We start from the raw sequence: 13,198 nt of genomic DNA on the forward strand, positions 1-13,198 counted from the left end.
ACTGACCCAGCAGGACCTGGCCCAGCCTCACAGTCTAGGGATGTAGCCAAGTCAGCAGCTGACTTGAGTGGGGCACTAGCCAGCTGATGCTCTGGGGGTTTTGTTTGTTCTTAAGATTTTATTGTTTTAGGTGCAGAGTGATTTGGAAGCAAGAGTCAGTTCTGTTACAGAACTACTCAGTAAGTTACAGGAGACTGAAGAGCAGTCGTATAATAGAGCAGCAAACATTCAGGACGAACAGGAGTGGCACTGGCGTGACCAGGAAAAGCAGATGCGTTTACGGAGCACCGCACGGGCATCTAGAAATCACAGCAACAACAAACAGAGGTTCAGGTACCTGTCACAGCTTCCGTCCTCACTTCCTGACCTTTCATCACTTGGATAAGCTACCATTCATTGGTCACTGCAAACAGCTCATTCGATTTTACCCGTCTGGCTCTGAGAGGACAAGGTACATGTTGATCTGCCTTCCCTCAAGGCGGGGCCCCTGCAGGTTCCGGCTCGTGCGTTACTTGTTCAGTGAGACCACCCCCTGCGGCGGGTTTCTCCTCCTTTTGTGATATTTTTGTTCATACCATGTTTAAATTGAGAGGTAATCCACACACTGTAAAATTCACCCTTTTAAAGTGAACGATGTAGTCGTTTGCAGAAAATGCACAAACTTGTGCAAACACCAGCATCATCTAATTCCAGAACATTTTCATCACCCCAAAGGGACTGATGGCTTTCACCTGTCAGTCCCCAGAGGGCCTGGGTCAGAAGTCGCTCGGATCCCCCAGCCCAAGAGGCCCCCAGAAGCTCGAGCCTCAGGGTCAGGTCCGCCCAGCCAAGTGCAGGCTGTCGGAGGCCTGGAGCTTCGCCATCTCTCCTGGCTTCCGCTCACCCCTCGGCCGTCTCAGGGAGGCGTGCTTGGAGGAAAGACCCGGGGCAGATGCTGAAGCTGTGGACGGCTGGGGGCGGCCACGGCTGCTGGATGGGCTCACCCCAGGCCGTGCTCGCCCCGGCCTCCCTGTGCTCCCGGAGCACCTGCCGGCCAGCCACATACGTGTGAAAGGTCACATTTCATCACCAGCAGCCCCGCAGCGTGGGCTCACTCACGTCTTCTAATCCACCCCCTCCCCCGTGAGAGCACAGTGTTCCGCGGCTGTGGAGGGTCACATACACGTGGTTACCAAAGTGACAGCCAGAGCAGCCCGACATTACTCTCCATTTGCTGGCGTCCATATCCAAATCACTGATTGATCACTTCCCGACCTCCGATACGGTGTCATCAATAATGATTATATTTATTTTTCCTACAGGAAAAAGTACCCTTTAATGTAGCTGGGAAGGAGGCCCTTTCGTCCACTGAATCACACACCGTGAACATCTCATCACGAGGAACACTGAAGCAGGACTGGCCAGAGCAGCTTATTTGGAGGAAATGTCTCGAGTCACCCAGGCTGTGCCTGCGGGTGACACTGATGCAGTTCATTTTCTGCCACAGAAGAACATACAGGCTTGAGCCTAAAAAGGTCCAAAGGGATGCAAAGCTTCTGGTTCATGGGGGCTGCCTGGGCCAGGTCTTCTGCTCCCCTTGAGCACGAGAGGGGTTCTGGGTCACCCCCCCACCACCACCGTTTCTCCCTGAGCATCCAATCACGGGGCCTTGGTGAACATCCACAGAGGGAGGCAATGCCAACATCCTCTCTACCTACGAGCCCGGTATGTCTCACAGAGCACTTTCACTTGATGCGCCCGTGATCCCGACACCAGGTGTCTCTACAGGTGAGGAAAGGCAGGCGCACAGAGGATGGGTGGGGTACCCCTGGGTAAGGCAGCAGCGAAGCCAGACCTAGATCCCCAGGTGGCGGACCTCATTGCAGAGCGATGGCCACCACTCCCCAGGCTGGCCGGGCTGTGACACGGGCCGCGTTCACTCATCAGCCCCGCACTCTGGGTAGCAGACGTCCCTGAACTCCACCTGGCGGCCCAGAGTCAGCGCTCCGTGCCCGCATCACCTTCCAATCTCTGCAGACCGAGGACAGCGCTCGTCGGCACACAGAGCCTCCCTCTGCAGACCAGCCATGTGGGAACACTCAGGTCTGCCAATGACTTCGTAAACTTCCCCCAAAATAAACAGCATTCCACACACAGGAATTTTCAGCACGATGGTTCTTCTCCCACCACCAACAAGATGCGGTCCCTCCCCAGGCGGTCACTCCTGAACGGCTTTCAGAGAACAGGGCGCGTGGCCCCAGCCCGGAGCCGGCCAGCTGCCCCTCCCTGCCCTGGGCAGCTCACAGCGCAGCTCTATCAAAGTGACCTCACACCACTTCTAGGGCCCATACAAAGGTGTGTCAGTGACACCCAGACAGGCAGCTTCTGAGAAGCAAAATGCCTGAATTCACCAGGAAATTAACAAGCAGCTTAGGACGCCCCCCAACAGTCTTCCTCAAGACCGCTGCCTTAGGATTCCTAACCCTCCAAGGTCTTAAAGCGGGAAGAGAGAAGAGAGCAGGACCTGGGGGGGCGGGGGAGTGGAAATTGATCTGTGGCTGTCGTCACGGCCTTTATACTCCAGCGCCCCTACACCCCGCAACTGCATCTCTTGCCCACAGGGGAGCTCTCCTCATCTCCCTTTGAGAGAGTTTACATTAAAAATCAATCTGTCGGTGCTTTTTAATCCTCGTGCAAATCTGTTATAGAGAAAACATCTCACGGCCTTGGAGCGCCAGAGCTCCTCTTCTGCCTGAGAACATGTCTCTGGCACTAAATCGGTGCTTCCAGAGACCTGGAGAAGTTGGGCCGTTTGGAGAAGGTTTTCGGCACCTGTTGAGTCACAAGAGAGATTCTCGTCCGGAGTCAGAGGCCCACAGCACTTCCGAAGCTTCAATCCGGCTCAGCTCCCTCCTACGAGACCTGGTTACTGCCCTGGGTCAGCATCCTGATGCCGCTGATATGGAGGTAAGTGAATGAGCAGAGTCCAGGCTTAAGTACCTACACAGACTGGCATCCTTACTGCTCACAGAACTTTGCAGAAGAGGGGAGCCATCCTAGTCCTGGCTGCAGTTCAGTCCCTTCACTGAAAAGCCCTGCCCCACCCGAGGTTCAACCTCCCCAGGTCAGACACAGCCAACGGCTGGTGGGTGGGAGATGCCTCGCGCAAGGGCCATCTCAGCTGCGCAGCTCCCCGTGGGGCTGGCTGAGACCTCTGTTGTGACCCCTCCCTCTGTCAGTCCTGCCCTGTCACCCCTCACAGGGGTTGTCCCGAAAGCACTCATAAACCTCCTGCACACAAAGTGCTGTCTCAGAGTCTGCACCCCACTAACTGACCTACGACAGAGGTGGAAAGCTTGGATCCTCGGTCAGACTGACATGGGATTGAATCCCAGTCTGGCCACTTATTAACCAGGTGACGGTGGATAGGTGACTTAACCCCACTGAGCCCACACACCTCACCTGTGACGCATCATGACAGCCCTCTCACCTGCTTGCAAAGTTCAAAGGAGGCGATGCCTGAAAAGGGCTTAGCACAGAGCCAGGGTGGAGTAAGTGCTCAGTTACTGCTAGGTTCCCACCCCTCCACTGGATGAAGACTCCAGGAGGGCAGACAGGAAGGACTTTGCTCTCCAATCCATGCAGTGCATCCAGCACATCAAGGTGCTCAATAAACGTCTCGTGAGTACATGAGTGCTTAGTTTGGTTATTGTCATTATTTGCCACTAATGTGGCCTAACAATAATAGCTAATAATTATATAATATTTACCATCTGCCCAGCACTGTTTAAACATGCTACAAGCATTAAGTCATTTAATTCTCACAACTCTAGAGGTAGGACTATTTTCCCCCATTTCACTGATGAGGACATGAGGCACAGAGAGGTTGAGTAACTTGCCCAAGGTCACACAGCCAGTGAGTGGCAGAGCTGGGGTTCAAATACAGACCATCTGGTCCCTGAGGCTGTCTCTCTACCACAATGATCCTGGGTCCTTGTTCACCACCCACACATGCCACCAGCCACTCTGGAGATGGAGTGAAATTCATGAAAGGTTCAAGGTTCTAGTCCAAAGGTTCATCCCCACTCATTACTCTCTGTTTGAATGAACAACGGTACATAAATGGATGCATTTCATTTAGAGCTTCATTCCTTCCATTCCTAGTTTACCACCATAAGTAGAATAATTATTTAACCAGCCCAGTGAGTTGTTAAAAGAAATCAGTTTATAAAAGCACAGGAAGAAGAAAACTCCTTAGGTTCCAAGGTTCAAAACATTTGGGTCAAAATCAAGTTCTACCCTTAATGGAGCCGAGCTCTCTTCCCTTCTGACTTACCTTCATTAACCGTGAAAACCAAAGGCTCCTGAGGTGGTCATTTCCATGCACTGTGGTAAGACTACACCCAGAATTAAGACCAAGACACAGAGACGGTAAAGTCCGTGACCGATGGCGCAGGACCACTCTCCGAACGCCTTCTGAATGAACTACATTGGAGACAACCACCTCTGCGTTAAGAGTCAGCCTCTATCAACCGTCTCACAAATGAAGAGACAGGAGGCCAGTGTGAGCACTGTTGAAAAGAAGTCTTTTCCACTTAAGCACTGAACTAAATGAAGGAAAATCCTGCTTGTAATTGGTGGCTTCTTTTTAATTAACTGGGCCGATTTAGCCTAGTTAATTCAAATTAATTAACTTGAATTTTAAAGTATCGTTATCTCTAACATAGAGAAACTTGCAACAGGAATTCCTGGCTGGCCCTTTTGGCCCTTAAGAAACATCCCATCCGCTTTCCACTATTCTCTCTTCCCCTCCAGAAAAATAAATGGACTTGCTGTTTACAACCTCCTCTGGAAACTTTAAAGTGATTGATTTGATTTTGCTTACAATTCCAACATTTTCAAACCCTCTGCCTTTGATCAGTTATAGAAATAAAGGCTAAATGTCAATCTAAAACTAGAAATAAAGGTTTCTCCCCACTCCTCTCCGAGCCTATCTGTAGAAGGAAAGAACAATTTGGTCCAATCCCACTGGCAGCAAGCCACTCAGGGAATCTCGCACTTGCAGAAGTGCAAGGTCACGGAATGGCTGAAGTGGCTAACGGCACAGGACCCAGTTAGACTAATAGAAACCTGGGTCCCAAGTGTTTGTTTCTTCAAGAGTGACCTAACCACCCAGAATTTATCATCCTTTCTGGTTGGGATGGGAAATAAGCCAGTCATTTCAGGCCATGAGTCACGGAGTTCAAAAAAGAAGAAATTCCTATTGTTACATACTTTTATAAATGTTTAAAAAGCAATAGAACAACTGCTACTGTCGGTAACCCACACAGAAAATACACACATGCACACACACTCCCCAACGCATGTGCGGGCCCTGCCACGACACATGGTGCTACACTGGTACTTGCTCTTCTTCCGGCTCTAAGGGTGTGCTTTCCTGGAGGAACAGAGAGCAGCACGGGCAAAGGAGGTGTGCAAGGTAACTTCCTTTTTAAAAAAAAATATTTATGTACTTATTTATTTATTTGGCTGCGCCGGGTCTCAGTTGCGGCACGCAGGATCTTTTAGTTGCGGCATGCGGGATCTTTTAGTTGCGGCATGCGGGATCTTTTAGTTGCAGCACGTGGGATCTAGTTCCCTGACCAGGGATCAAACCCAGGCCCCCTGCATTGGGATCGTGCAGTCTTAGCCACTGGACCGCCAGGGAAGTCCCGGGAGGCAACTTCTAAGATGGTCCCCAAGAGCCTCACTTCTTGGTATTCACTCCCTGTAATCTCCTCCCCTTGACTATGGCCTGGACTTCGTGACTTGCTTCTCATCAAGAGAACGTGGCAAGGGTGATGGGCTGTCACTCTGGTGCTCAGATTACCAAAGATGAAGGCTTCCAACTTGGTAGCAGCTCTCTCCTTTGCTGGCTCTGATGGAGCAAGCAACCTCTGATGTTGTTGAGGCCCAGTGGCAAGGTACTGAGGGAAGCCTCTAGCCGACGGCCAGTAAAGAACGGTGGCCCTCCTTCCAACAGCTCTTGAGGAACTGAATTCTGCTAACAACCACACAAGCTTGAAAGCAGATCCTTACCCAGTGAAGCCTTCGGATGAGGCCCTGCCCTGGTGACACATTGACTGCAACCTTGGGAGAGACCCTGAAGTAGAGGATCCAGGAAAGCTATGTCAGGTGCCGACCCACAGAAGACAGTGTGAGATAGTGTGTTGTTTTAAGCAGCCAAGTTTCTGGGTGATTTGTTACGCAGCAGTAGATGACAAATACAGTAGGCAACCCCACGACTGGGTCAGCTTCCTGATGAGGCTGTCACCATGGCAACCTGCCCTTCTCCTTGGTACCATCACATGCATCATGAGAGTCAATGTGTCGCTTTCCTGACAAAGTACAGCTCCTAGAGGACAGGCACCTACACATGTCTGCTCAGCACCAAACATGGTACCCAGCATGTGACTGGGAATCGATGAACATTTTAACTGATGATCTCTTTCTGTTAAGTGAGCACCAGGAAGTTAAGAACCTTCAGTTTCTGGTATAAATAGAGTATCTGCTCCTTAAAAAAAAAAAAAAAAAGGAAACAAGAGGACACCATCTTGGGCCCAAGAGCCTTCTAAAAGGGGGATTTTGGGCTGGGGTCTGAGAGGAGAGTCAGGCAGGTCCAGCTCCCCACTCAGTGCCTGAACCCAGGCAGCACGACGACCCTACCTATTAAAAGCTCGCCTTTATGGTGCGTGTGTCCTCAGAGGTGGACTCAGGACTGTGGGGAGAAAGGGACACACTCAGGGAAGCTGGCCCCGCTCTCCAAGAGAACACGCGGTCCTTCCCTTCGTGCTCTCCGTTCTCCCTGCTCAGAACGCTCCTTCCCCTTGACCACCTTGCTACTCTGTTCACTTGGCAAACTCTTACTCAGCCCTCAAAACCCCGCCTGGCCTCAGCTCCTCCAGAATGGCCTTTCTGGACCCCCGACTAGGAGCTCCTTCCCTCTTCGGTGCCACACTTCGCCCTCCGTCCCCACCCAGGCTGAACCGCAGACGGTAACGACCATGGCCACGCCTGTGAGCACCCCATCCCCAACGCTCCCACCTCTGTGCCCAGGGAGTGACAGAGGCTGAAGTTTCACCCTCTTGGCCCTCTGGAGTCAAGGCAGTGTGGCCTCCCACAGAAGGAGGAACAGGGAGATGTGACAGGAAGACACTGGACGAGCAGCGAGCACCCCCGAGAGAGAATGTTCCGGCCTCGTGAACTGCAGCAGGGGCGGCCCGGGGGCGGGGGGCGGGGGCATGGCAGAGCAGCTGTGAAAACACCTCAGTGGGCAGCGTGGGGTCACTTAATCACCAGGCCTTTCAAGGCTGACGGTTACGTAATCTTGTCCACACAAGAATATGGCTGGCTTGTGTCAAGTGTTCTCAAGCCGTGGGGGACCAGCCCACGCTCTGAGCAGAAGGGTCAAATTCCTGCCTCCCGAGGTATGGGAACTAGCAGGCAGGACGTGGCAAGCTGCTCCGAGGTCAGGGCTGCCTCCTTAGCAGAGCGGATGGATTCCCGAGGCTGAAGGAGGTGCAGCATCGAGACAGGCCCCATGGTGCGACACAGGAGGGCTGCAGGGGTGGAGACGGAGCAAGGGCCATCCAGCTCTCTGACCAGATGACTGTGGTGCCCGGGGGCCATTCGGCGACGCCACGATGGGGACAAGGAGGTAAATCAACAATTCGAAATGAAAGAAGCAAGATGTAAGACTGCATATTCACACAGCTGCACACCACACGCGCGCGCACACACACACACTACACTTATCTACAAAGATACGTACTTTGGAAGAAACTAAGCAAAATAAAAATAATGACTATCTGGGTGGGAGATTATAGGTGTTTTTAAAATTGTCATCATCGGCAAGGCTACGGGGCCAGGAATGTATGCCATCCAAGGAAGGAACTGGGGGTTCCCTAGTGTCCTAGGGCTGCTGTAACACTACCACAGACTTGTGGCTTATTACAGCAGGAATTTCTTCTCTCACAGTTCTGAAAGCCGGAAGTCTGAAATCCAGGTGTCAGCAGGGCCGGTTCGCTCTGGGGCTTCTGAGGAGAATCTGTTCTGGGCCTGTGTCCCACTGCTGGGGCTGCCGGCCTCCCCGGGCGGGCTCGGCTTCTGGCAGAATCACTCCAGCCTCTGCCTGCAGCCTCACGTGTGTCCTCCCTGTGCCTGCAGGTCTCGGGGTCCAAGTGTTCTCTTCTCACAAGGACTCCAGCTCTTGGATAGGGCCCACCCTCATCCAGTGTGGCCTCATCTTAACCTGAGTCCGTCAGCAAAGACCCTATTTCCAAACAAGGTCACATTCACATACATCTTTGTGGGCAAGGGTGTCATTAATTAATGAAACCCATAACAAGAGGCATTTAGCTCAAAGGAAAATAAGACACAGGGCTGTGGCCGCCGTCTTCAATATCCGGCAGGCTCTTCCACTTAGAAGGATTAGACGCGGGCTGCGTAGGGAAGAAATGGGTCCGAAGTGTCGATGCTCCCAAAGACAGACTTGGGCTCAAAACAGGAAGGATGCTCTCTCAGAGCTGTCTGAGCAGGACTGGCCATTCTGGGTGGGGAACTCCTGGACCATACTGGAGCCTCTTATCTCTGGTGTAGGGGTACTGGCCAGGGCGGGGGCGGGGGGCAGGGGTGGACTAAATGATTTTAAAGTCCTGGCAGCCCTAAGACTCTGCCATCCGCACAGGCGTCGTCAGTGACCTCAGCATCACCCAGTGCCAGCCTGGCCACCCTCAGACAACCCTCGGTTCAATACCGTGCTAGCCTGGCCCCATCTGCACCGGGCACCTCCTGCCCTCTACAACAAAGCAGCTCTGTCTGTCGTTTTCTGCCTTTTGGTGTCTCAAGGAAAGGTGGAGCTTGCACGTTCAGAGCCAACAGGATAAAGGCATCAATCAAGTCGGGAGACAAGGAATTCTAGGAGTTAAACCCTGCGGAGAGCTTCGATATCCCCAATTCTAAGGGCATTTTTCATGGCCGGACATCACCCAAGGGGCATGTCCCGAGGTCAGACCAGCCGAGGCCGCAGGCCCACAGACCAGGGTCAAAATGGCTAAGGAAAAAATCCTCGGTTTATTTAGATGCAGTGAAGATTGCCCCAAGAATAATGTTTACATAAGCAACAGCAGTAACATTGCAAGTTAACCTTGTTTATTTAAAAAAAAAAAAAAGAAGCAGCAGCAAAATCTTGTTTCTGATGAGAGAGAAGACTGTTCTTCAGAACTGCCTTTTCTTTTCCCAGAACAAAAAATCTACACTGCTCACCTCTCCACAGGGTCCCTCAGCATGACGATCAGTTTCGCGTCTGGCTGAAAGGCGTGGATGAAGTCCTGGGTCAGAAAGGGGGGCTCGCCATCCGTGCTGTTGTCGTAGAAGAACGTCCAGGCGTTGTTATCCCACATGGTGGAGGCGCTGGCCTCCCCTGGAAACGGAAAACGAGTGAGCAGTGCTGAGTTACGGGCTCCCACAGAGCGGCCTGAATTAGGGGCCAAACCTGGCTGTGATACCTTCTTAAATAGGTGTTAGCGGGTGGGCTGGTCTGCCACGCTGGCAGACGGGACTCCGGGAAAAGGAGGCTGATGACCACCCTCTGCTGCCGTGTCACCCCCTCCCCTCTGTGACCTCCATCTGGAGATCGAGGTGATCCACGCAACACTGAGCACCCCTCTTCCTCCCAGCTCCTCTCTCCAGGATGTGCCAAAAAACCTCTACTAGCATCTGGCCTCCCAATTTCACGATGTTTAACTTGCTAACGGTGCATAGCCCTGTGGCATTTTAAGGGCCCGCTGAGACTGTACTAGATGGTTCCCTTCAGAAAGTATCAGGGATGAAGGAGAAGTTCGGGGATCCGAACTTCTGGGTTAATCATTTTGCTCCTTGAAATTGCTGTGGCGGCCTTTTTCACTGATCATTTACTTTTCTCCCTCTCAATGACAGTTATTGCTTCCGGCATTGTTTTTATCCTCACTTCTCATTAGGAAACTGCACGCAATCTGCATCAATCTTCCCTTGAAATCACAAGGGTCGGTCCCAGTGCACATTCTAAGACCAAACGAGAGGAAGGCTTTGCGGGAAGGCTCATGCGACCTCGGTCCTGCGTGCCCATCCACCCCGTCACCCTGCACACAGGTGGCATTCACTCAGTGCTGACTGCGTGAGCAGGAAGCTGGTTCTAGCCCCTGTTTGATCACAGTCTGTGTGAATGAAGCATGATAACGTTAAACACACATTCTAGGACAGGGGAAAGGACAAGACACAGACATTTCAACATTTCTATCTCAGATAACTGAACCAATTCCCTGACTTTTTTTTTTCAGGACCATCTTCAGAGACTTAGAAAGAAAACAAATCAATCAATTAATTATACCCTCGATTTCCCAACACTTTACATGGGATTATATGATACATCTCCAAGTCACTTATTCAGTGAAAATCTGAGCCAAAAGACTGAGTCTCTTTGATCAGTGTTGAGCACATCACAGTCATGCAGAGTGTTAGCAGGGCCCAATTTATTCTGTTGGATGTGCAATCATGTCCAGGTGAGCATTACTATTCTGATCTTTATTTCTATTTTTTTTAAGAGATAATACCATAGAATACAGAAAAAACAAGTCAATCAGAAGTCCTTTGAAAATTCTACTCACAATGAATAAGGGAATATTAGGACAAGGGAAGTATCTAAAACTTAGTTGGCACAAATTTTGTCAGTCCCATAAATGAACTGGTTCTATGCTTGTCCATCCACCCATCCATCTATCCATCCTTCCTTCATTCATCCTTCATCCATCCAGGCAGAAAGCTCTGATTTGGTGTCTAATATGTGCCCGGCACTATGCTTGGCACTGGGGATAGATGCAGGAAACAAGACAGACCCTTCCCTCTCGAACCTCATAATCTAGGGGAAGATCAATAATTCAATAAACAATCAGAGCCCCACGTGAGCACTTTGACAGGGCAGAGCCGGGTGGCCATGAGAGCAGAGGCAGGGGCCTTTCTCTGCACTGGGGAAAGGTTCTCTGGCCTTTCCCCAGCCCAAAGAACCCAGCCACTTGAGTCCTTCATGACTCCAGCCATTAGCCCAGACCATTGAGAAAAGGCCCTCTCTGACCCATCAGCCAAGATGAAAAAAGACCAGTATGCTTCTACCAAGGATCTAACGAAAGAACTGAAGCAGAGTTCAATCACATTTCAGGGCTGGGAAGAGCCCAGAACTGATCTGGCCCAACAAGTCCATTTTACAGATGAGCAGACTGAGTTCACGAACACAAAGACCGACGTGTCACATGGCACAGAGCGGGCTGGTGGCCGATCAGAGCTGGATGCCAGCTTTCCATCTACCGTAAAATTCAATAAACTCTGCTTCAAGTGAACATCAGAGCTGTAGATATATTCCTTAGTTTTCATCAAAACTAAAGCCTTCCTTTTTCATTCATTATCTTAGGCTCTATTTCTGGACCCTAGGATGCATATTTTTAGCTCTTTCCTAAGAACATGAGATTTTCCCAGAGGCATATGGTATGGGAGTCACAGTCAAATATTAATTAAGATTTGTAATTTGAGGTGTTAGAACTCAAGGCTGCAAGAAAACAGCTAGTAGCCAGTTCACACTGGGTGAGAGGGTGTGATCTCAACTGGCTCCTAGGACCCGATTTCTTTGAGTTAAAAATAAATAAATAAATTGGGGCTTAGGCGTGTAAGCCTGTCCCCCTGGATATGGGAGTCAAGTAAACATCCATCTTTCAAATGGTTGATTCCAATTCCTTTTAGTCACTAATAGAGTCACCGAATTTAGAGAATCAAAACATAACAGATTTAGGAGAATAAACAAATAGATCACTGCCTCAGGTAATCAATTTAAGCAAAATATGTGATTCAATTTCTCCCTTTCAGAGGTGTAAGTGGATAAATGTCTTCTCCTAAGCTGAATCCAATAGAGAGAGTGAATAGATATGTTTTTTATAAAACACTCTTGTGAATTTTTTTTTAATGACTATTAATCAAACCACCTCATTTTGAATGTCTAAAGGCATCAGCTTGACAAGGCCTAAGCTTTTTCAACAGCAATTAGTCACCCACGATGCAATAGGGCGGCGTCTGTTTCAGGAGAGGCCACCTCCGTCTTTGCAGGGTCCCAGCGGCCAGGGAGTACAAAAGCCCCAAGAATTAAACTGATGACTAACTGGTTCATTTTACATTCATGATCCCCCAACCAAACTTACTCAGGTGGGTGTATCATGAAAAGAAATCAAGCATGCAAGCTTAATTCAAGTAAACGCAAAGAAATGGCAACTTTTCCAAAAAACCAGTTCCGGTGTGCTTGAGTCTCCACGGAACTAGAGTCTACTAAACATTTCTGCTTTATTGAAGTTGCACGAGCACTATGAACCTTTTACACGGGGGTGAGAGTGATGGCTAGCGGGGAAGTGCATGCACGGCAGCTGCCAGCAGCCAGAATGCAAATGCTCGCAGGTGCAGTGAAGCCCGGCCTGGCCCGGGGCAGAAGCAGGGGGGCCCTCGCGGGAGTTACACGGACGCCATACCGATAATGATTCTATTCATCTTGCTCTGTTCCTTTGCAGAGCTGGCCTGCAGTCCTTGATGAATCTGGTGTGCAGCCAGGTCAAAGAGGTCCAGATAATCTTCCACGGGATAGCGGTCCCGCAGACCATCTCTCAGGCGGACGATTCCTACAAGAACCAGGAAGCAGGAGTTAGGACAAAGCTGCCACGGCTGGGCTGATGGCTTCTGGGGAGTGACCACAGGGGATGGAAAGGTCCAAGGGCCCAGCTGCAGCAGCCAAGGCTCAGCCCGAGGAGCTGCAAGAGAGGGAGGGGCGTCTGTGAATGGGCCATGATCCTTTAACTCACGTGCACTTCGAGGGGTGGAATGCACCACCATTAAGCTGCACGGTAGCCGCTGAAAGGCTGGCATGCCTGTTCAAGAACTAGAATCGAGTCTACTCGGAGGGACAGAGAGTTTGGGGCCAGTTAACATGTGCACCAGGTGAGGCCCCCCAGGGGCGGGGCAGCAGTGGTGTCAGGATACACACACTGAATCAAAAGAAAAGGCAGCCCATCGGAGGGGCGGCATCCTTTGAAGCTCAGATGAGTCTTCTACACCAGGGCCGACCAGCATCTTCCTGAGGTTCTATTCCATCAAGCAGTCTGTCCATCTGTCCAAA

General features: G+C 50.8%; 1 protein-coding gene across 6 annotated transcripts in view; it reads right to left on the minus strand.

Annotated features, from left to right (window-relative positions):
* CHST15 (carbohydrate sulfotransferase 15) overlaps positions 1-13,198 on the minus strand; it is a 99,963-nt gene that overhangs the window by 32,259 nt on the left and 54,506 nt on the right. For all 6 annotated transcript variants that reach the window (XR_004481263.2, XR_007471217.1, XM_012531613.3 and 3 more), the window contains 2 exons: positions 12,558-12,704; positions 9,283-9,439 (listed from right to left, as the gene is read on the minus strand). Coding sequence is in view for 4 of the 6 variants with exons in the window: in XM_012531613.3 (XP_012387067.1) it covers positions 9,283-9,439; positions 12,558-12,704 (304 nt within the window). In the remaining 2 variants the exon portion in view is untranslated. The remainder of the gene's footprint in view (positions 1-9,282; positions 9,440-12,557; positions 12,705-13,198) is intronic.

The sequence above is a fragment of the Orcinus orca genome, chromosome 14 (genome assembly GCF_937001465.1).
Source record: "Orcinus orca chromosome 14, mOrcOrc1.1, whole genome shotgun sequence".
In the NCBI taxonomy this organism is placed as follows: domain Eukaryota; kingdom Metazoa; phylum Chordata; class Mammalia; order Artiodactyla; family Delphinidae; genus Orcinus; species Orcinus orca.